The sequence below is a fragment of the Salmo salar genome, chromosome 11, assembly GCF_965601325.2.
Source record: "Salmo salar chromosome 11, fSalSal1, whole genome shotgun sequence".
NCBI classification, from domain to species: Eukaryota; Metazoa; Chordata; class Actinopteri; order Salmoniformes; family Salmonidae; genus Salmo; species Salmo salar.
Window position 1 is genome coordinate 97,278,187 of NC_138301.1, and position 21,887 is coordinate 97,300,073.

Sequence of the window (21,887 nt, forward strand, 5' to 3'; positions counted from 1 at the left end):
AAGGTTGTGAACTTTCTTAAACACCTCGGTACCTCACCACATGGCGCTGTCTTTGCTCCAAGGTGTGAAAGGAATGCTGATGTGAATCTAATTTCATGCCTCTTAGCTATCCTTTGTTCTCGGTTTCATTTAAAATTAGTGAGGTTTAAGGCAGTTCAATGTTTGAATCTTAGGGCAGCAGGTAGCCTGGCGGTTAGAGCTGACAAGGTGAGAAATCTGTCGATGTGCCCTTGAGCAAGGAACTTAACCCTAATTTGCTCCAGGAGTGCCGTACTACTATGGCTGACCTTGTAAAAAAATACATTTCATTGCACCTATCTGGTATATGTGACAATAATACAAACAACATCTTAGTTGTTCTTGTGGTAATTGAAATAGAAGGTTATGAGGCAGGCCAGGGTACAAAGATCTGGGGGTAGGTAGAGAATGATGCATGAGAAAATGGAGAATGGAAGTCTTTGTGAAATACACAAGCATAGATAAAAGGTTTAGGTGTGTCGGTGGGATCCGTGATCATAGGGAGAATGTGTTGTGGCGGCTGCGCTCCAAGGTGTTATGGGAATTCTGGAGGGAATCAAATTTTAAGGTTCTTAAACATATTTTTGTCACGGGCTTATTTAAACAATGCCTCCTTTTTTCATTTTTCAGAGCACATTTTTCGATTGTAATTTTTCATAAATAAACCAAAATGTATCTAAGGCAAGATACTGATCAAATTAAATTATGAATCACATTTGAGATTCTTGACTCAGTGCTTGTCTAAAAGCCAATGTAAATTCTTACCAAGTTGAATTAATTAAGCTCTGTTAGATAAAACATGTATAAAGTGTAACCATTTAATTTTGCAATTACATTACACGCAAAAATGAAGAGTCAAGGGGACATTTTGTTTTAAAAAAATACACTTTGTCCCCCTGAATCATACTTTTACTCTGGTATACAGCACACCTCTCGGCAGTATAAAATAAAAGGAGGAGGACGTGAAGCTAAAATAGAGCTAGGCTACAGATAGAGGTCACCTTCAAACGGAGTGCACATCAGAAAAGCGAAAAAGCAACTGGAGCCCAAAAACAGAATGATGCAGCGTCTTTCATCCTGGCCGTGCTGTAGCGACCGGGGCCTGGCAGCCCGGAGGAAGACGTTCGCTGGTCGTTTGGTAACTTTGATGCCAGAGATGGAGGTGATGATCTAACTGAGTGAGTCAGCCACTGTGCCTTTGATTCTGGTGGAAAGCCCATACTTTATTCAACATGAGACATTGTCTAGCTAACTGTCCATACTTATGGTGTGGTGAAGCTGATGGTGTACTAATACAGTGTATGCTCTATCCGAAATCTGTTGTTTATTCGTGGTTACTTTGTTGTCTAGACAAAATCTAATTTCAAAAGGATTAGGATTATTATCGTCAATGACAAAAATAAACTATGAAAATACTGGATACTGGAAACATATTGGATCTTATGCTTATCTAATGGGCTTTATTTAAAAAAATGACAGAATATGTTCAGTATTGAAGCCGAATAGCAGGCTATATGTAAATGCAAACGGGAGAAAGAAAAATCTGTGAATCTATATGTAATTGTAAAAGTAATCATCTGAAATGGTGTTATGTAAGATTATTGCTTTTGGCAAAGCGCTATTTTCTATTCCACTTTAATTTCTCATTTCCTTCTAATCCTGTAAAGTTGGATTGGCCTTTTTTTCCTGGTGCCATTGGTTTTTCAGAGAAAGGAAAGCTACTCTAACAACCAAAAAAGACTCAAACAGAATAAAATACCAGGTTTTTTTCATAGGCTGAAAATTAATGTCCTTAGATGAGAGTAGCATACTTCAAAAAAAGACTATAGGAAAAAAAAGAGTAAGTATATACAATGCCTTCAGAAAGTATTCACACCCCTTTTCTTTTTCCAAATGTTGTTGTGTTACAGCCTAAATTAAACATTTAATAAATTGAGATTGTGTCACTGGAATTTTGTTTGTAGAAAATGTAAAGCTAAAATGTCTTGAGTCAATAAGTATTCAACCCATTTGTTATTGTCACGCTGGCATAAATGATTCGGGAGACAGGCGCAGGAATGCGTAATAGTTTTTTTTATTAAGCCCAAATTGCGGCATGCGGTGTAAAGGCACGGGGACGAAGACCAAACAAACACGTAACAAAACATAGGGTAGAAACCCAAAACAAAAGAGCGAGGAGTACCTCGAATAAATAACACACACGCACGATAATTAACACACGGGACGAGACCCGTAATCATCTGCGCAATCCACAATGGCACGAAAGCCAAAACACACAGCACAGGTAGTCACACGCACCAATGGACAATGTAACAATAATTGACAGCCCAATGGAAACCAAAGGGCACACTTATACAAGTACTAATCACTGGGAATAGGGGACATGTGTGCGTAATGAGAGTTCCGGAGGGATCCGTGACAGTAACCCCCCCCACCTGACGTACTGTACTAGCAGCGCAACGGCACCGTCCTCGAGGACAATCACAGGAACGCGGTGGGGGTCAATCAGGACCCGATGCAGCTGCCAAAGTTGCGTTGTCGTCGGACGGGCCAGATGCCGCAGCCGAAGTTGCGGTGGTGTTGGACGGACCAGTAGCAGTGGCGTCGGACGGGCCAGTTGTAGCTGCTGAAGTTGCGTCGTCGGACGGACCCGTTGTGGCGACGTCGGACGACCCAGTTGCAGCTGCCGAAGTTGCGGCGCCGCCGGACGGACCAGTCGCAGCGTCGTCTGACGGGCCATTCCCGCTCTCTCCCTTAATGGTCGATTATTCTGTCACGTTGGTATGAAGAGATTCGGGAGACAGACGCAGGAATGCGTAATAGTTTTTTTTATTAAGCCCAAATTACGGAGTGCCGTGTAAAGGCACAGGGACGAATACCAAACAAACACGTAACAAAAACACAGGGCTGAAACCCAAATAAAAGAGTGAGGAGTACCTCAAAAAAATAACACACGCGCACAATGATTAACACACGGGACGAGACCCGTAATCATCTGCGCATTCCACAATGGCACGAAAGCCAAAACACACAGCACAGGTACTCACATGCACCAACGGACATTGTAACAATAATCGACAGACAAGAGAAACCAAAGGGCACACTTATACAACCTAAACTGGGATAGCCGTCCTATAATCTAAACTAGAAGCCCTCAATCTCACACAAATGATCAAGGAACCTACCGGGTACAACCCCAAATCCATAATAATGGGCATCCTCATAGATATAATCCTGACCAATTTGCCCTCTAAATACACCTCTGCTGTTTTCAACCAGGATCTCAGCGATCACTGCCTCATTTCCAGTGTTCGTTATGGGTCCGCAGTCAAACGACCACCCCTCATCACTGTCAAAAGCTCCCTAAAACACTTCTACGAGCAGGCCCTTCTTATCAACCTGGCCCGGGTATCCTGGAAGGATATTGACCTCATCCCGTCAGTAGAGGATGCCTGGTTGTTCTTCAAAAGTGCTTTCCTCACCATCTTAAATAAGCATGCCCCTTCCAAAAACAATTGAAGTAAGAACAGATATAACCCTTGGTTCACTCCAGACTTGACTGCCCTTGACCAGCACAAAAACATGCTTTGGCGCACTGCACTCGCTTCGAATAGTCCCTGCGATATGCAACTTTTCAGGGAAGTCAGGAACCAATATACACAGTCAGTTAGGAAAGCAAAGGCTAGCTTTTTCAAACAGAAATTTGCATCCTGCAGCACTAATTCCATAAAGTTTTGGGACACTGTAAAGTCCATGGAGAATAAGAGCACCTCCTCTCAGCTGCCCACTGCACTGAGGCTAGGAAACATTGGCACCACCGATAAATCCACGATAATCGAGAATTTCAATAAGCATTTCTCTACGGCTGGCCACGCTTTCCACCTGGCTACCCCAACCTCGACCAACAGCTCTGCACCCCCTGCAGCAACTGGCCCAAGCCCCCCTCGCTTCTCCAACACCCAAATCCAGACAGCTGATGTCCTGAAAGAGCTGCAAAATCTGGATCCCTACAAATCAGCGGGGCTAGACAATCTGGACACTCTCTTCCTAAAAGTATCTGCCGCCATTGTCGCAACCCCTATTACTAGTCTGTTCAACCTCTCTTTCGTATCGTCTGAGATTCCTAAAGATTGGAAAGCGGCCGCAGTCATCCCCCTCTTCAACGGGGGAGACACTCTAGACCAAACTGTTACAGACCTATATCCATCCTGCCCTGCCTTTCTAAAGTCTTCGAAAGCCAAGTGAACAAACAGATCACCGACCATTTCGAATCCCACCGTACCTTCTCCGCTAAGCAATCCAGTTTCCGATCTGGTCACGGGTGTACCTCGGCCATGCTCAAGGTCCTAAACGATATTATAACCACCATTGATAAAAGACAGTACTGTGTAGCCGTCTTCATCAACCTGGCCAAGTCTTTTGACTCTGTCAATCACCGTATTCTTATCGGCAGACTCAATAGCCTTGGTTTCTCTAATGACTGCCTCGCCTGGTTCACTAACTACTTCTCAGACAGAGTTCAGTGTGTCAAATCGGAGGGCCTGTTGTCCGGACCTCTGGCAGTCTCTATGGGGGTGCCACAGGGTTCAATTTTCGGGTCGACTCTTTTCTCTGTATATATCAATGATGTCGCACTTGCTGCTGGTGATTCTTTGATCCACCTCTACGCAGACGACACCATTCTGTATACATCTGGCCCTTCTTTGGACACTGTGTTAATAAATCTCCAAACGAGCTTCAATGAAATACAACACTCCTTCCGTGGCCTCCAACTGCTCTTAAACGCTAGTAAAACTAAATGCATGCTCTTCAACTGATCGCTGCCCGCACCCACCCGCCTGCCTAGCATTACTACTCTGGACGGTTCTGACTTAGAATATGTGGACAAGTATAAATACAGAGGTGTCTGGCTAGACTGTAAACTCTCCTTCCAGACTCATATTAAGCATCTCCAATCCAAAATTAAATCTAGAATTGGCTTCCCATTAGACAACAAAGCCTCCTTCACTCATGCTGCCAAACATACCCTCGTAAAACTGACTATCGTGCCGATCCTTGACTTCGGCAATGTCATTTACAAAATAGCCTCCAACACTCTACTCAGCAAATTGGATGCAGTCTATCAGTGTGCCATCCGTTTTGTCATAAAAGCCCCATATACTACCCACCATTGCGACCTGTTTGCTCTCGTTGGCTGGTCCTCGCTACATATTCGCCACTGGCTCCAGGTCATCTATAAGTCTTTGCTAGGTAAAGCTCCGCTTATCTCAGCTCACTGGTCACCATAGCAACACCCACCCGTAGCACGCACTCCAACAGGTATATTTCACTGGTCATCCCCAAAGCCAACACCTCCTTTGGCCGCCTTTTCTTCCAGTTCTCTGCTGCCAATGACTGGAACTAATTGCAAAAATCACTGAAGTTGGAGACTTATATCTCCCTCACTAACTTCAAGCATTGGCTGTCATAGCAGCTTAGCGATCGCTGCAGCTGTACACCGTAAATAGCCCATCCAACCAACTACCTACCTCACCCCATATTTGTTTCTGTTTTTTTTCTGCTCTTTTGCACACCAGTATTTCTACTTGCACATCCTCATCTGCACATCTATCACCCCAGTGTTAATAGCTAAATTGTAATTACTTCGCCATTATGGCCTATTTATTGCCTTACCTCCTTACTTCATTTGCACACACTGTATACAGATTTTCAATTGTGTTATGACTGTATGTTTGTTTATCCCATTTGCAACTCTTTGTTGTTATTTTTGTTGCACTGCTTTGCTTATCTTGGCCAGGTCGCAGTTGTAAATGAGAACTTGTTCTCAGCTGGCCAACCTGGTTAAATAAAGGTGAAATAAATCAAATAAAAAAATATTGTCAACGCCAAGGACTGGGGAGTTTTTCAGGATAAAAAAAAGAGAATACAAGATAAGCACAGGCAAAATTGTGAAGGAAAACCTGGTTCAGTCTGCTTTCCAGCAGACATTGGGAGACAAATTCACCTTTCAGCAGGACAATCATCTAAAACCAAGGACAAATGTACACTGGAGTTGCTTACCAAGATTACATTGAATGTTCTTGAGTGGCTTAGTTACAGTTTTGGCTTAAATCAGCTTGAAAATGTATGGCAAGACTTGAAAATGGCTGTCTAGCAATGATCAGCAATCAACTTGACACAGCTTGAACAATTTAAAAAAGAATAATGTGAAAATATTGTAAAATCCAGGTGTGCAAAGCTCTTAGAGACTTACCCAAAAAGACTCACAGCTGTAATTGCCAACAAAGGTGCTTCTACAAAGTATTGACTCAGCTGTGTGAATACTTGTGTATTTCATTTTCAATACATTTGCAAAAAAAATGTAATAATACGTTTTCACTTTGTCATTATGGGGTATTGTGTTTAGATTGGTGACAGAACAAAAATATATTTAATCCATTCTGAATTCAGGCTGCAACACAACAAAATGTGGAATAAGTCAAGGGGTATGAATACTTTCTGAAGGCACTGTGATTACAGAGGAACGTTGCCATTAACATTTGAAAAACTGACAATATAAAAGAAAGAGTGGCATGCTCTGCTATTTAGAAGTAGCAGCTTGTGATGACGGCATGTGGCGAGGTGCCACTGACACAGCAGTCTGTGAGGACATTCGACTCCCAGGCAGAGTGGCACAGGAAACACTGCAGGCCGGGCATCAGCAGGGGGACGGAGGGATGGCTGCAGACTGGCAGAGGTGTCCGCTTCCCCTGCCAAGGCCGGATGGATGTGTTATAGCAGGGGCTCTCTCTTTCTCTGTCTCCAGCTCTGGCCTTTTATTGCCAGTTTATCATGTTCGACAGGCCTTATATATTTCAGCTATAGAAGGGCTACGAGGAGACTAGGGGGCATTTTACCCCCAGCATTCCAGTTTGGCTTTATCAACATGCCAGAGCATCAGGTCTAGGGCAAAGGAGGCGAGTAGAGCAGACACAAATGAAGTTGACTTCGTTAAAACTCAATCACCTGACACAGTCATGCGTATCACATTATTCCAAGCTGCAGACAACTGGCAATTCAATCTGCCTGCCGAAGACAGATTTTGGGTGAAATAAATATACAGAGCGTTATAGGAATAAGAAAACAATAACCCTAATCAAATGGCATCGATGGAGGACAAGTCAGTGGGTTTAATAGTACTGTACATTTCAAGTGCAGGCTTCAATCTGTGCCATGGTCAATCAAATTCTTGGATGACTTTGCGTCGAAGCCACATATTTCCATTCATTTTAAACCTCCCAAGTAATGAAATGAGGTCCTCGGTTTTACTGTTAATTACGTTTTCATAATTTTTTATCATTTTACCTTTTAGGTTCTAAACCCCACCCCCAAAAGCCCCAACCCCTCTCCGTACTCTGCTCTCTGCCTCCCACTCAGGTTTGTCATTTGTTATCTCAAAAGCACTATTGTGTCATATCCCAAATCAAATTGTCATTGCAGCAGTGATAGTACTTTAGAGGAAACCCAAAACACAGTACAAGCACCATTTAAACTATTAAATAATTCAACATCTTGTTTGAGGACGGACACTCTACAACCTCAATGCAAAGTGACAGAATTCAGCCCAGCACACCGCCTTCCCCCCTCTACTCCACATCATGTCCTTATCCCTTGGCTTCTATTACCAAAATGTTTTTGTTTTAAGAGGGCTTCCATTAGGAAGTCACCACATTGGGGGGCAGGGTACACCAGAACAGACCAAAGAGCAAGCTGAGCAACTAAATTGAATGACTTGTATAAATCAGTGTCATGTTAATATGCATTTACTAACCACAGACTGCACAGCTCTATAAAATGTATATAGAAAGTTTATAAGTCTTTGGGGAATTGGTTCATAGAATACATTCCGATAGAGTAGACGTACCACTCTGCCTGTTTCTGAAATAATCCAGAGTAAGAAGTGAAAAAGATAAGTTACTTACTGTGAATCTGAAAGTTGGCCATAAAAACAGAAGCGTGAAACCGATCGGGTCTTGGATAGAGACGATTACAACGGGATAGCGGCACTACGTTATATGAAAACCGCAGCAACAAAGCCCAACAGAAATCTATCAAAGGACTGACTGTCAGTATTGGACTCATCCAGCGAGGGAGGAGAAGAAAGATTGGTTCGCCTTTTATTTCTCTGTTGATGTCAAGATAATAACATGGACTCCTGGTTTCAATTGACACCAAACAAAAACAAGATAGGAGGAGACAGGAAGACGATCTATACTGCTCCATCCCTGGGGCTGTCACTGAACCTCTGGAAGCATTCAGAGCAGGGACGGAGAAGAGCCTCTCTTTGTGAAATACAGATGGACACAATGGTACCTGATTAGTACACAGGCAACCTATCATTAGTTCTAGCCTAAACAGCACATCTCAGTCTATAGCCTATCATTAGTTTGAGTTTATACTGTATGTCTAATGTGATTGAGTGTCAGTTACATATTTTCTGACAGTCATATAACCCTATGATTGGATGTGGAACAAAGTTTTAGCTGCACAGCAACTGACTGGTGATGAAAGGGAACAAAGTCTTCTCTACTCCTACAAAGTCTACTCCTACGCCATATCTCAATATGTTATGACTGAATTCTGGCCTCAGTCACACAAAGCAGTATTTCAAACTAATTTTATGCTAATCTAAATGCAGAAATAGCTAGCAATTTTATTCCATTTGTACACTGACTCATTTGTTTTTCTCCAGTCAGATTACCCAACAGCAAATAGACATCTTGTCAGCAGCAAACACATGAGCAATGCAACACAAATGTAAAACAGTTGAAAGCAGGGACACTGGAACAAAGGAACTCGATCTGTACATTGACATAGCACACTCAGTACTCATTGGACAAGTGCAATTAAAACAATTCAGAGATGAGCACAATGTTTTAGATGACATTCAGATAGGGTTTGCTTGGCGTCTCTGTACACATAGAGAAAACTTTAGCTTTCCCTACTGTTAATACGCTATGCTTATATTAAGCTATTATAGACATCTGACAAATAGCTGATTTCAAGATAAATGTCAGATCAACGCAGATAATTTTTTTTTATAGATGGACAGAGAAAGGAACAAACAACAGTTTGAGGCACAATACAAAATTAGAAAACTAACACTGCTACCAACATGTGATGAGATGGTACAATGGTGCCAACAACAAACACTGCAACATAGCCTAAAGAACCAGCTGATTCCAGATTTGAACGCCAACCACAACTGGCCAGTGACACCAGCGAGCGGTGCTTCCTGTAACACACTCCATACCAACACAAGCTGACCACAATTCCTTCATGATGACTTGGCTGAAGCCATCGCTAATATCATCGGCTAAGCGATGGCTTCAGCCAAGGCATCAAGAAGGAATTGTGGTCTGCAACCCGTGATGATTGTAGCTCTACTCAACATGCATCCAAACGTCGCAGCCTGGTTAAATTGTCACATTAACTACGAGCTTGAGCCTTGACACTAATTATAGGGACTAGTGGTGTGCGGGTCAGCTGTTTCTTCACCCGCACCCGCCCGCAATTGCTAATAACCCATTCGCAACCACCCGACTATACGTGATGAAGTGAAAATCTGAGGCCCGCATCCAGCAAATATAGAAAATGCGCGAAAGGCTACAGTCAAAGACGGCAGAACGATTTTTGAACAGGTGGGGCAGGATTTTCATATGGTGATTTAGATATGTTTCTGCAGAAAATTTCCGACATTTTGGTAGGCTATTTGTTAGTCAACTTAATTAGATACATGCAGCTTCTCTTTTGTCATTATATGACATTATATGTCATTATATGTTGCCCTAGAAGACTAAAGAAACCCTTGCCCAACAGAATAATGTAATAGATCAATAGAATGAATGCTTCAATCTAGTTGACATCGGTAAAGTTCTCTGTCATCTTTCGGAGAGCAAAGACATTTAGGAACTGGGGAGAAAATATAATACTGCAAAAAAGAAACAGGAACGATTTTATGTGCAAAATGTCAAAATGACATCAGTTTTGACCGGTTGTAAGGAAAAAGAAAACTGTCACGTTTAGCCTGCTGCACAGGCCCAATGGACGCGCTAGTCTAGAGCACCTGGTAAAATTGTGTTAAACTCTCTCCATGGTTAAAGTAGGAAGAAATATGTCACTGATGTAAAAATGTGTGAGTGTGCTACATTTACTATCATAATATATTCAAATACTGAATTACTTTGACATATTAAATTATGTTATATTACGCTAATTTACCTATGGTGGACAGAAAGTGTTACTACACTAGTTTTCACCACAAGAGTTACAGGAAATACACATCATTTTTACCTCAGATTAGTGTTGTTATTATTAAAGTTTATAGTCATCACAATCTCACAAAATGTAGTGCTTAAAACACATCCAGTGTTTTTTATCATACGCGCCAGTCCGTAGTGGAACTTAGAACGCAGCTGTAATTTTTAGACCACGGTGGCAAGAAAAAAATCAATGGTCCTCCCATAAACGTCTCTGGCCTCACATGAATTGATGGATTTGAGGGTTAAGATAGCGTTCAAATGAAAGCCAACACCTGTCGCTATTTAGAAACCAATGTGAGGTGGTGATTCATGGGAAAATATCCAGTCAAAAAAGTGTTTCCATTTCCGTGTTGGCGATGTACAAAAAATAATTTTCTCACAGAGATAAGTTATTGTCCCAGTTACATTGATTTCAATACAATATCGATGTGAGTGATTAATTTGCACGCGCTACCGATTACAGTAGAACAAGCTTATCAATTCCAGTCTGGTGCGTGTGCAGTTTATAAGGTACTAATTTATCAAAATTACAAGTTATCTGAACACAAGTGCGACATGTGTATAGAAAGTAACTTTTATGTAATGGTCTATCATGACTTATTTCAGCATATTGATTATGAATAATAAAACCAGTGTTTTGACACTTGGCCATGAATCAAAAAGACAACAGGAAGTATCAACAGTATCATTTTCAGTGTAAACTACCGTTCAAAGGTTTGGGGTCGCTTAGAAATGTACTTGTTTTTGAAAGAAAAGACAATTTCTTGTCCGTTAATATAACATCAAATTGATCAGAAATACAGTGTAGACATTGTTCATGTTGTAAATGTCTATTGTAGCTGGCAACGGCTTATTTTTTATGGAATATCTACATAGGCGTACAGAGGCCCATTATCAGCAACCATCACTCCTGTGTTCCAATGGCACGTTGTGTTAGCTAATCCAAGTTTATCATTTTAAAAGACTAACTGATCAATAGAAAACCCTTTTGCAATTAGGTTAGCACAGTTGATACTGTTGTTCTGATTAAAGAAGCAATAAAACTGGTCTTCTTTAGACTAGTTGAGTATCTGGAGCATCAGAATTTGTGGGTTCGATTACAGGCTCAAAATGGCCAGAAACAAAGAGCTTTCTTCTGAAACTCGTCAGTCTATTCTTGTTCTGAGAAATCAAGGCTATTCCATGTGAGAAATTGCCAAAAACCTGAAGATCTCGTACAAAACTGTGTACTACTCCCTTCACAGAACAGCGCAAACTGGCTCTAACCAGAATAGAAAGAGAAGTGGGAGGCCCCGGTGCCCAACTGAGCAAGAGGACAAGTACATTAGAGTGTCTAGTTTGAGAAATAACCTAAATGGTAACCACCATCGATAAGAAACAATACTGTGCAGCCGTATTCCTTAACCTGGCCAAGGCTTTCGACTGCGTCTTACATCACATCCTCATCGGCAGACTCAATGGCCTTGGTTTCTCAAATGATTGCCTCGCCTGGTTCACCAACTACAGTGAGGGAAAAAAGTATTTGATCCCCTGCTGATTTTGTACGTTTGCCCACTGACAAAGAAATGATCAGTCTATAATTGTAATGGTAGGTTTATTTGAACAGTGAGAGACAGAATAACAACAACAAAAAATCAAGAAAAACGCATATCAAAAATGTTATAAAATGATTTGCATTTTAATGAGGGAAATAAGTATTTGACCCCTCTGCAAAACATGACTTAGTAGTTGGTGGCAAAACCCTTGTTGGCAATCACAGAGGTCAGACATTTCTTGAAGTTGGCCACCAGGTTTGCACACATCTCAGGAGGGATTTTGTCCCTCTCCTGTTTTCAGATCTTCTCCAAGTCATTAAGGTTTCGAGGCTGACGTTTGGCAACTCGAACCTTCAGCTCCCTCCACAGATTTTCTATGGGATTAAGGTCTGGAGACTGGCTATACCACTCCAGGACCTTAATGTGCTTCTTCTTGAGCCACTCCTTTGTTGCCTTGGCCGTGTGTTTTGGGTCATTGTCATGCTGGAATACCCATCCACGACCCATTTTCAATGCCTGGCTGAGGGAAGGAGGTTCTCACCCAAGATTTGATGGTACATGGCCCCGCCCATCGTCCCTTTGATGCGGTGAAGTTGTCCTGTCCCCTTAGCAGAAAAACACCCCCAAAGCATAATGTTTCCACCTCCATGTTTGACGGTGGGGATGGTTTTCTTGGGGTCATTGGCAGCATTCCTCCTCTTCCAAACACGGCGAGTTGAGTTGATGCCCAAGAGCTCCATTTTGGTCTCATCTGACCACAACACTTTCACCCAGTTGTCCTCTGAATCATTCAGATGTTCATTGGCAAACTTCAGATGGGCATGTATATGTTCTTTCTTGAGCAGGGGGACCTTGCGGATGCTGCAGGATTTCAGTCCTTCACGGCGTAGTGTGTTACCAATTGTGTTCTTGGTGACTATGGTCCCAGCTGCCTTGGAATCATTGACAAGATCCTCCTGTGTAGTTCTGGGCTGATTCCTCACCGTTCTCATGATCATTGCAACTCCACTAGGTGAGATCTTGCATGGAGCCCCAGGCGAGGGAGATTTACAATTATTTTGTGTTTCTTCCATTTGCGAATTATCGCACCAACTGTTGTCACCTTCTCACCAAGCTGCTTGGCGATGGTCTTGTAACCCATTCCAGCCGTGTGTAGGTCTACAATCTTGTCCCTGACATCCCTGGAGAGCTCTTTGGTCTTAGCATGGTGGAGAGTTTGGAATCTGATTGATTGAATGCTTCTGTGGACAGGTGTCTTTTATAAAGGTAACAAGGTGAGATTAGGAGCACTCCATTTAAGGGTGTGCTCCTAATCTCAGCTCGTTACCTGTAAAAAAGACATCTGGGATTGCCAGAAATCTTTCTGATTGAGAGGGGGTCAAATACTTATTTCCCTCATTAAAATGCAAATCAATTTATAACATTTTTGACATGCGTTTTTCTGGATTTTTTTTGTTGTTATTCTGTCTCTCACTGTTCAAATAAACCTACCATTAAAATTATAGACTGATCATTTCCTTGTCAGTGGGCAAATGTACAAAATCAGCAGGGGATCAAATACTTTTTTCCCTCACTGTACATCTCTGATAGAGTTCAATGTGTCAGATCGGATGACCTGTTGTCCGGGCCTCTGGCAGTCTCTATGGGGGTGCCACAGGGTTCAATTCTTGGGCCAACTCTTTTCTCTGTATACATCAATGATGTTGCTCTTGCTGCTGGTGAGGCTCTGATCCACCTCTACGCAGACGAGACCATTCTGTATACTTCTGGCCCTTCTTTGGACACTGTGTTAACAACCCTCCAGACGAGCTTCAATGCCATACAACTCTCCTTCTGTGGCCTCCAACTGCTCTTAAATACAAGTAAAACTAAATGCATGCTCTTCAACCGATCGCTGCCTGCACCTGTCCGCCCGTCCAGCATCACTACTGTGGACGGTTCTGACTTAGAATATGTGGACAACTACAAATACCTAGGTGTCTGGTTAGACTGTAAACTCTCCTTCCAGACTCACATCAAACATCTCCAATCCAAAGTTAAATCTAGAATTGGCTTCCTATTTCGCAGCAAAGCATCCTTCACTCATGCTGCCAAACATACCCTCGTAAAACTGACCATCCTACTGATCCTCGACATTCGGCGATGTCATTTACAAAATAGCCTCCAATACCCTACTCAATAAATTGGATGTAGTCTATCACAGTGCCATCCGTTTTGTCACCAAAGCCCCATATACTACCCACCACTGTGACCTGTATGCTATCTTAGGCTGGTCCTTGCTTCATACCCCTTCCCAAACCCACTGGCTCCAGGTCATCTACAAGACCCTGCTAGGTAAAGTCCCCCCTCATCTCAGCTCACTGGTCACCATAGCAGCACCCACCCGTAGCAAGCGCTCCAGCAGGTATATCTCTCTGGTCACCCCCAAACCCAATTCCTCCTTTGGCCGCCTCTCCTTCCAGTTCTCTGCTGCCAATGACTGGAACGAACTACAAAAATCTCTGAAACTGGAAACACTTATCTCCCTCACTAGCTTTAAGCACCAGCTGTTAGAGCAGCTCACAGATCACTGCACCTGTACATAGCCCATTTATAATTTAGCCCAAACAACTACCTCATCCCCTACTGTATTTATTTTGCTCCTTTGCACCTCATTATTTCTATTTCTACTTTGCACTTTCTTCCACTGCAAATCTACCATTCCAGTGTTTTACTTGCTATATTGTATTTACTTTGCCATCATGGCCTTTTTTTGCCTTTACCTCCCTTATCTCACCTCATTTGCTCACATTGTATATAGACTTATTTTTCTACTGTATTATTGACTGTATGTTTGTTTTACTCCATGTGTAACTCTGTGTTGTTGTATGTGTCGAACTGCTTTGCTTTATCTTGGCCAGGTCGCAATTGTAAATGAGAACTTGTTCTCAACTTGCCTACCTGGTTAAATAAAGGTGAAATAAAAAGAGAGAGAGAGAGAGAGAGAGAGAGAGAAAAAGGGAGAGAGAGAGAGAGCGAAAGAGAGAGAGAGAGAGAGAAAGGGAAAGAAAGAGAGAAAGAAAGAGAGAGAGAGATGAGGATGGGAAAGTGGAAAGGCCTGGCGAGGACAAGCCAATAGTGTGATAAGATGGCATACAGAAACATGATGAGTGCTGGAAAGGAAACAGTGTAGATGTCTACTGCTCAGTCGTCTGGGATGGGCGATGGACAGAGACGATAAAGGAGAATTAGATTTGAGCTTTTGCTCTTCCACTAGGTTCCTCAATGTTTTATAAGGTTAGCTGGTAATGAGGTGTTTAATAAATCAGACAAGTACAGTACTGAACACATTTATTTCCTTTGAATCCAAGTATCTCTAAAATTGAGTAGAAATCATCATCTGGATTTGCAAGTAAGAAGTACATAAGGTGAATTAAACATAACCTTTCATTCGGAGCAGGAAACTTAAAACTGCATACACAAACACACCCACACACAGATCTAACCAAAAACACTCAACCATAACAATATGCACCATCTTGCAGAGGCCAACACAGAGCAGAGCAGTGGTCGCTGCATATGAAATACGTCTGGTGTGTCGACCTGCTTTCAAATCATGCTCGAACACATCATGTTCGGAGACGAAATAAAGGGAAGGATTCCACTTTGTCCTTTATCCTCTCTGCCCTCTATGCTCATCCATTCTCAGTGACACTTGTGGTAATAAATCACAACTGGGCCCTGTGGCCAGGGGGGTGAGTATCTGACAGACCAGTCAGTTAAACACTCCCCCTCCAGTCTCTAGGGCTGCCTGCTACCGCCATATTCCACTGATAAATTCAAATACAGAGAAGGAAACTGAGGGGGCTGAGAGGAGTCTCACTATTCTGTCGTGTGTGTGTGTGTGTGTGTGTGTGTGTGTGTGGTGTGTGTGTGTGTGTGTGTGTGTGTGTGTGTGTGTGTGTGTCCATCTGTGTCTCTGTCTGGGTTTCATATTGTGTGCAGTAAGGCCTAAGGCTTGGTATCATCCTGTGACGTCAACAAATTGTTGTTATTTTAGAAAGTACAAACTGTCAGGAATACCACCACATGGGAAAAAGGACAGTGTTGACACAAAATATCACTGTACTCTATGGCCATCTTCATGTTGACTTGTCATACTGAGAAGGGCCCTTCAGTTCAACATGAAAACCTGACATACTATTGTGAAAGTGGATATCAACTGTCAGTTTGGATACAGTTACTATACATTTCGTAAAAATAACCTTGGAGTCCCCTTTGGCTGTCCCAGCCAGGCAGCAAGGCAGCCCAGTGATCGAGCTTCTATACTAACTTAAATCAAGACCTGACGAAATCCATCTCCTCCCCCTATACAAAGAGCAGTCATGGCGAGAGCGCGGCAAATTTGCTGGTGGGCTGAATGGGAGGACACAGAGTCCTAACTCAAGAGTCGATGCATGTCCGTAATGGGAAAAGAAAGCGATTTACAAGCTTATGCTCCAGACCCTGCAGTCTGTTTAGTCTGCAGTCTCAATGCTGCTGAGAAACAGAGAGAGACAGAGAGATGGCAAATGCAGCAAATGGTGACTAATGTTGACTTGGTTGTTGTGAGAGAGCACGAGAGAGAGAGAGAGAGAGAGAGAGAGAGAGAGAGAGAGAGAGAGAGAGAGAGAGAGAGATGTTCCACAACACGTCCGGGTTACTATAGTATCCAATTTTTGTGCACGGTTCAAGTAAAAAATGTACGGTATGAATCTTTGCGATTGTATGAACCAGAACAGTTCTGTTTCAGGTAAATGAGCTCCCATATGATTCATAAACATAGGGAATAATAATAATAATAATAACTTTATTTGTATAGCGCTTTTCAATACAAGTAACAAAGTGCTTCAAATCCTAAAATAAAAGTACTAACAAAGAAACAAAGACAGGAAAAAGGAAGATTAAAAAATATAGCGAATTATCATACATTAAAATCATCTTTATGAAGTGTGTCTTCAGCAGGGATTTAAAAAGGGGCACTGAATCTGCAAACCTGATCTCCTCTTGCAGACCATTCCAAATTCTAGGGGCCCTAATGGAAAATGCCTGATATCCTTTTGTTTTTAACCTAGTCTTTGGAATGGTCAACAGTGGCCTGCCAGAGGATCTCATGCTGTGTCCTGGCTCGTAGGGAGGTAAAAGATCAGAGATATAGGATGCGGCTAAACCAAAACTGGACTTAAATGTGAATAATTAAACATTTAAATCTGTGTGTGTTTCAAGCTGTGTGTGTTTAAATGTTTTATTAATCACATTTAAGTCTAGGCTTGGTTTAGCCCCAACCTATATCTCTGATCTTTTATCTCCCTACGAGCCAGGATGCAGCTTGAGATTCTCTGGCAGGCCACTGTTGTACATATCAACCAGTTTATCACCGTTTGTTGCCCTACACACATACAATAGATGACTACTACCTCTGAATGTGAATATAAAACAACCTTGCTGTTTGCTTTCACATTGCAATAACACAGCCTACAGTCAACAGTCATAGACTGACCGGGTGAATCCAGGTGAAAGCTATGATCCCTTATTGATGTCACTTGTTAAATCCACTTCAATCAGTGTAGATGAATGGAAGGATTAGAGGGTAAAATGGCAAGACAAAATATTTAAGTGCTTTTGAACGGGGTATTGTAGTAGGTGCCAGGAGCACTGGTTTGAGTGTGTCAAGAACTGCAACCCTGCTGGGTTTTTCATGCTCAACAGATTCCCGTGTGTATCAAGAACGCTCAACAACCCAAAGGACATCAAGCCAACTTGACACAACTGTGGGAAGGATTGGAGTCAACATGGGCCAGCAACCCTGTGGAATGCTTTCGACACATTGTAGAGTCCATGCCCCAACAAATTGAGGCTGTTCTGAGGGCAAAAGGGGGTGCAACTCAATATTAGAAAGGTGTTCCTAATATTTTGTACAGTCAGTGTATATTATTTCATTGGGTGGGAGGTGTTAATGTTTGGCTTATAGGATTCACTAGGTGTATGTGACCTTAAGATTGACAACTATGGTCCAACACTGCTGTCCTAAAAAGGCTACGTTTACACAGGCAGCAGAATGCTGATCATTTTCCCACTAATTGGTATTTTGACCAATCACATCAGACCTTTTCACAGCAGATATTTTTCAGAGCTGGTCTGATTAATCAAAAGACTAATTAGTGAAAAAAATTATCTGAATTGGGCTGCCTGTGTAAGGGCAGCCAAAGAGATTGACAGAAATGGTACACTACTCATTCGATGCAAGGCAGAGTCAACCTCATATGTGGGCCATCGCCTAAACTCTTGCAAACTGCAATGACAAAATGATGACATTGTAGCAATCTTACATTATTATGCATTTCTTAATCACACTTCCTTCAAAACTGCATTTGTCCTAGTCTTTGCTATGAATAATGTGTTGATAAAAGACAAAATACCAATTTCATGAGGATTTGCATGACTAAATTGCAATCCATGCATTCCCTTACTGCCTGATACTTAAGGCTATGCATATGACACAGTCATAATTTGTCATAGGACACAAGAGAGACCTAATTAGTGTGTGTGTGTGAGAGAGAGAGAGAGAGAGAGAGAGAGAGAGAGAGAGAGTACAGCAAACGAGTACATTGTTGACTTGGTTGTTGCGTTTTCATTACACGAGTGGTGTCCAGTTACAGTATAAGTTTGCAACACTGTTTTACTTGCTCTTCCCCTTGATTAGCCCACACGCCTCTGCTTTGGTTTGCATGTTAAAATGCCATTATTTTCAACCCTAGATTATACTTCACAGTGTAGAATAAATATTTAAAGAGAATGTACGGAAATGTAATGTAATTCGGTAATATAACCTACCACCGGCCAGGCACATGCCAGCCAATTCAAAGCTGGTAACGGATATTATTGCGTAATGGGGGACAGTGATCATACAATGACATTACAATGTTCTTACCCAGTGTGAAGTATGGGAGAGCAGTGTTGTCGAGATCATCCATAACGGAAATTCTTCCAGGCAGGTCTGTTCTAACGAATAAAAGGAGCCGGGACTCCCCTCCTCCTCCGGCCACGCTCCCCGAGCCAACGCCGGTGAAACTGAACTCATTCTCTCGGAGTACAGGAAGGGTAGAAACGGTAACGGTTTTAACTTCACAATGGCTCTCGTCGTTTTCCTTCTCCCTCTCCTCTTCAAGCATCGCTCCCCCTCTGTTTGCCCGGACTGTAGCGGTCCCTGTCAGCAAGAGCCCCAGGAGGAGGACGACGTGGTGCGATAGTCTCCTTGCCATCCCGATCCCTTTGCGCGGTACTCTAGCTTTGAGTGTGGCTCATAAACTGCTTGTTCGTTTATACTACAGCCACAGCACGCGCACGGAAGTCATGTCTGTCCAGGAGGCGGCAGCACAGGTGTAGTCAGATCTGTATTACTATGAATTTTAACCACATTCAAATGGTCATAAATCCATAAATGCAAGGCTCACTACATGCATCATTTAAAAGCCCATTTTATAGAAAATGTTACAAACTGGACTATACACTGTCAAAAGTTTGGACACACCTACTCATTCAAGGGTTTTTCTTTATTTTTACTATTTTTTACATTGTAGAATAATAGTGAAGACATCAACACTATGATATAACACACATGGAATCATGTAGTAACCAAAAAAAAGTGTTAAACAAATCAAAATCTATTTTATATTTGAGATTCTTCAAATAGCCACCTTTTGCCTTGATGACAGCTTTGCACACTCTTGGCATTCTCTCAACCAGCTTCATGAGGTAGTCACCTGGAGGTAATTTCAGGTGGGGGGGGGGGGGGGGGGGGGGGGGGGTATACAGAAGATAGACCTATTTGTAAAAGACCAAGTCCATATTATGGCAAGAACAGCTTAAAGGCTGACTTCATCCAGTGTCCAGAAAAAGGGATTTGTGGTATATGCAAATATGTGCATATTTTAAGTTTCAAAGTTTATTTGTCACGTGCACAGAATACAACAGGTGTAAAACCTTACCTTGAGAGCTCTTTTCCAACAATACAGTGATAATAATAGCCTATACTTAAAAGAAAATAGAATAAAAAACACACAAGAATTATGATGAGAGTTAAAGAAACATGAGAATGCAATTATATACAGGTCAGTGCCCGTACCTTATTCAATGTAAGTAATAAATCTAATCAATAAATATTGTAGCAGCAGCATAGGTTGTGTCTGAGTGGGTAGAGACCTGTGGATGGGCATAGAGTCAGTCTAGATAGTGTGTTGGAGAGAGAGAGCAGTAGTTGTTAGCCATTTAACAGTCTTATGGCCACAGGATAGAAGCTGTTTAGGAGTCTGTTTGTTTGAGCCTTGATGCACCGGTAGCGCCTGCCGGAGGGGAGCATGGAGAACAGTCCATGTCTCAGGTGGTCTCAGGTTATTTCTCAGACACTGCCTGGCGTGTACGTCCTGGATGACTGGGCCGTCCACACCACCTTAGGGCCTTCTGGTTGCGGGAGGGGATATCTCATGCAATGAGAAATCGCCTCATTTGCATATTTTAATACAATATTTCAGAAAATTTCTAATACAAAAAAGTATTATATAGGTGTCTATATTAATCTGATAAAAGTTAATTATGATCTGATTAAGGGGAGAAAAAGTTACCCTATAGGGTGTGGTGCCTCGCCTTAAATAAGATTATTATTATTTAATTTTTTATTGAATGACAAATCTGTAAAACATTATCTTAAATATAAACCATCAATTTAATGAATACTATTGGTGTTTAATATGATTTTCTTTTTTTTTACACAATTTTATTTGTTTTACTATATCAATATGTATTTGTTGTCTATATTTTGGTGTCAAACTGGTGGCAGTTGAGAAAAAAGTCAATAGTTGTAAGAGTTGCAGAGTGAAAATAATGCCGTTGTTGATTTGTTGCTTTTTTCATTAATTAGGCTATTTTCTCTTTAACCATATGGTCTATCTATTAGAAACTCATGGGCAATATGGACATATATAATACATGAATAGTATATATGAATAAAAACATTTTTGAAGTTATTCAATTATATATTTTCAAAGTTACACTAGATAGATTTTCTGTACCAAAATTACTGAAGATTCCGGTAAATTTAGTAAATTGCCAATAGCTTTGCAACCCTAACAGAGAGTTATCAGATATGTCAGTCTTCATGTTTTCTCCCACAGGAGCCGGTCCTGTGTGACCTGGCTCAGATCAACCTCTATTTACCCGTTTCACTTCATTATAACCCATCTGGTTCTAGTCCAGCAGTGGTCTGCTAGGGTTGTTTTTAACGTCTCCATATGGGTGTCCCGTTTTTCTAGGCTTACTTTGCGTCAACATTCTGGGAAGATTTCCTTGGTCCTTTGGTTAAACTATAATGGCATGTCCATGTGTCTTTTTGATAACCTATGTCCAAAAGTTTAGCCTTATATTTCATCCATATTGAATTGATTTTGGATTATATTTACTATTGTTCAATGTAGTAACACTATTACAGTCCTATTTTAATGGCTTCCTTTATTCATCCCAATATTGCTTAAAATACGTTGGCGAATTCAAGTGTCACAGTATCTCTTCATCGCATCGTTGACTACAAAGAATAGCCTAAAGGGCCAATCTGACATGTTTTCATCTTCTCATGGCCAAAGTGCTGACACAATGTAGAAACGACTCTACAGCGACCCCACACAGTGTGCCAACAGAGCGCATATATTTTGCAGACATGACTTTAGCAGCTGGATTGTACAGAACACTGTAGGCCTTTTGTGGGTAAGTGGTCAAAGCCATTGAGGGTAGATATCTAAGTGTGTGTGTGTGTTAAACACAGTCCCTTGTTGGTTATATGAGATTTATTTCCAGCAAAATTGCCTCGACCTCTATGCCAAGGCGTCTTCTGATTCCCCAAAATTGAATTTGACAGACAACAAGGTAACGGCCGCTGGACTAGACGGAGACGCTAAACAGGTTTCCACAGCGTAATGAGTCCGGGCCTCCTCTCTTCCCTCTCTACCCTTTCTCTTTCAACAAG

The 21,887-nt window shown here is 41.8% G+C and overlaps 1 protein-coding gene across 1 annotated transcript in view; it reads right to left on the bottom strand.

Annotated features, from left to right (window-relative positions):
- The window catches only part of LOC106563268 (astrotactin-2), a 537,304-nt gene extending 518,128 nt beyond the window's left edge, over nucleotides 1-19,176 (bottom strand). Inside the window, exon 1 of the mRNA XM_014128700.3 lies at nucleotides 18,804-19,176. Coding sequence (XP_013984175.2) covers nucleotides 18,804-19,134 — 331 coding nt within the window. The 5' untranslated portion in view covers nucleotides 19,135-19,176. The remainder of the gene's footprint in view (nucleotides 1-18,803) is intronic.
- Between the last annotated feature and the right edge of the window lie 2,711 nt (nucleotides 19,177-21,887).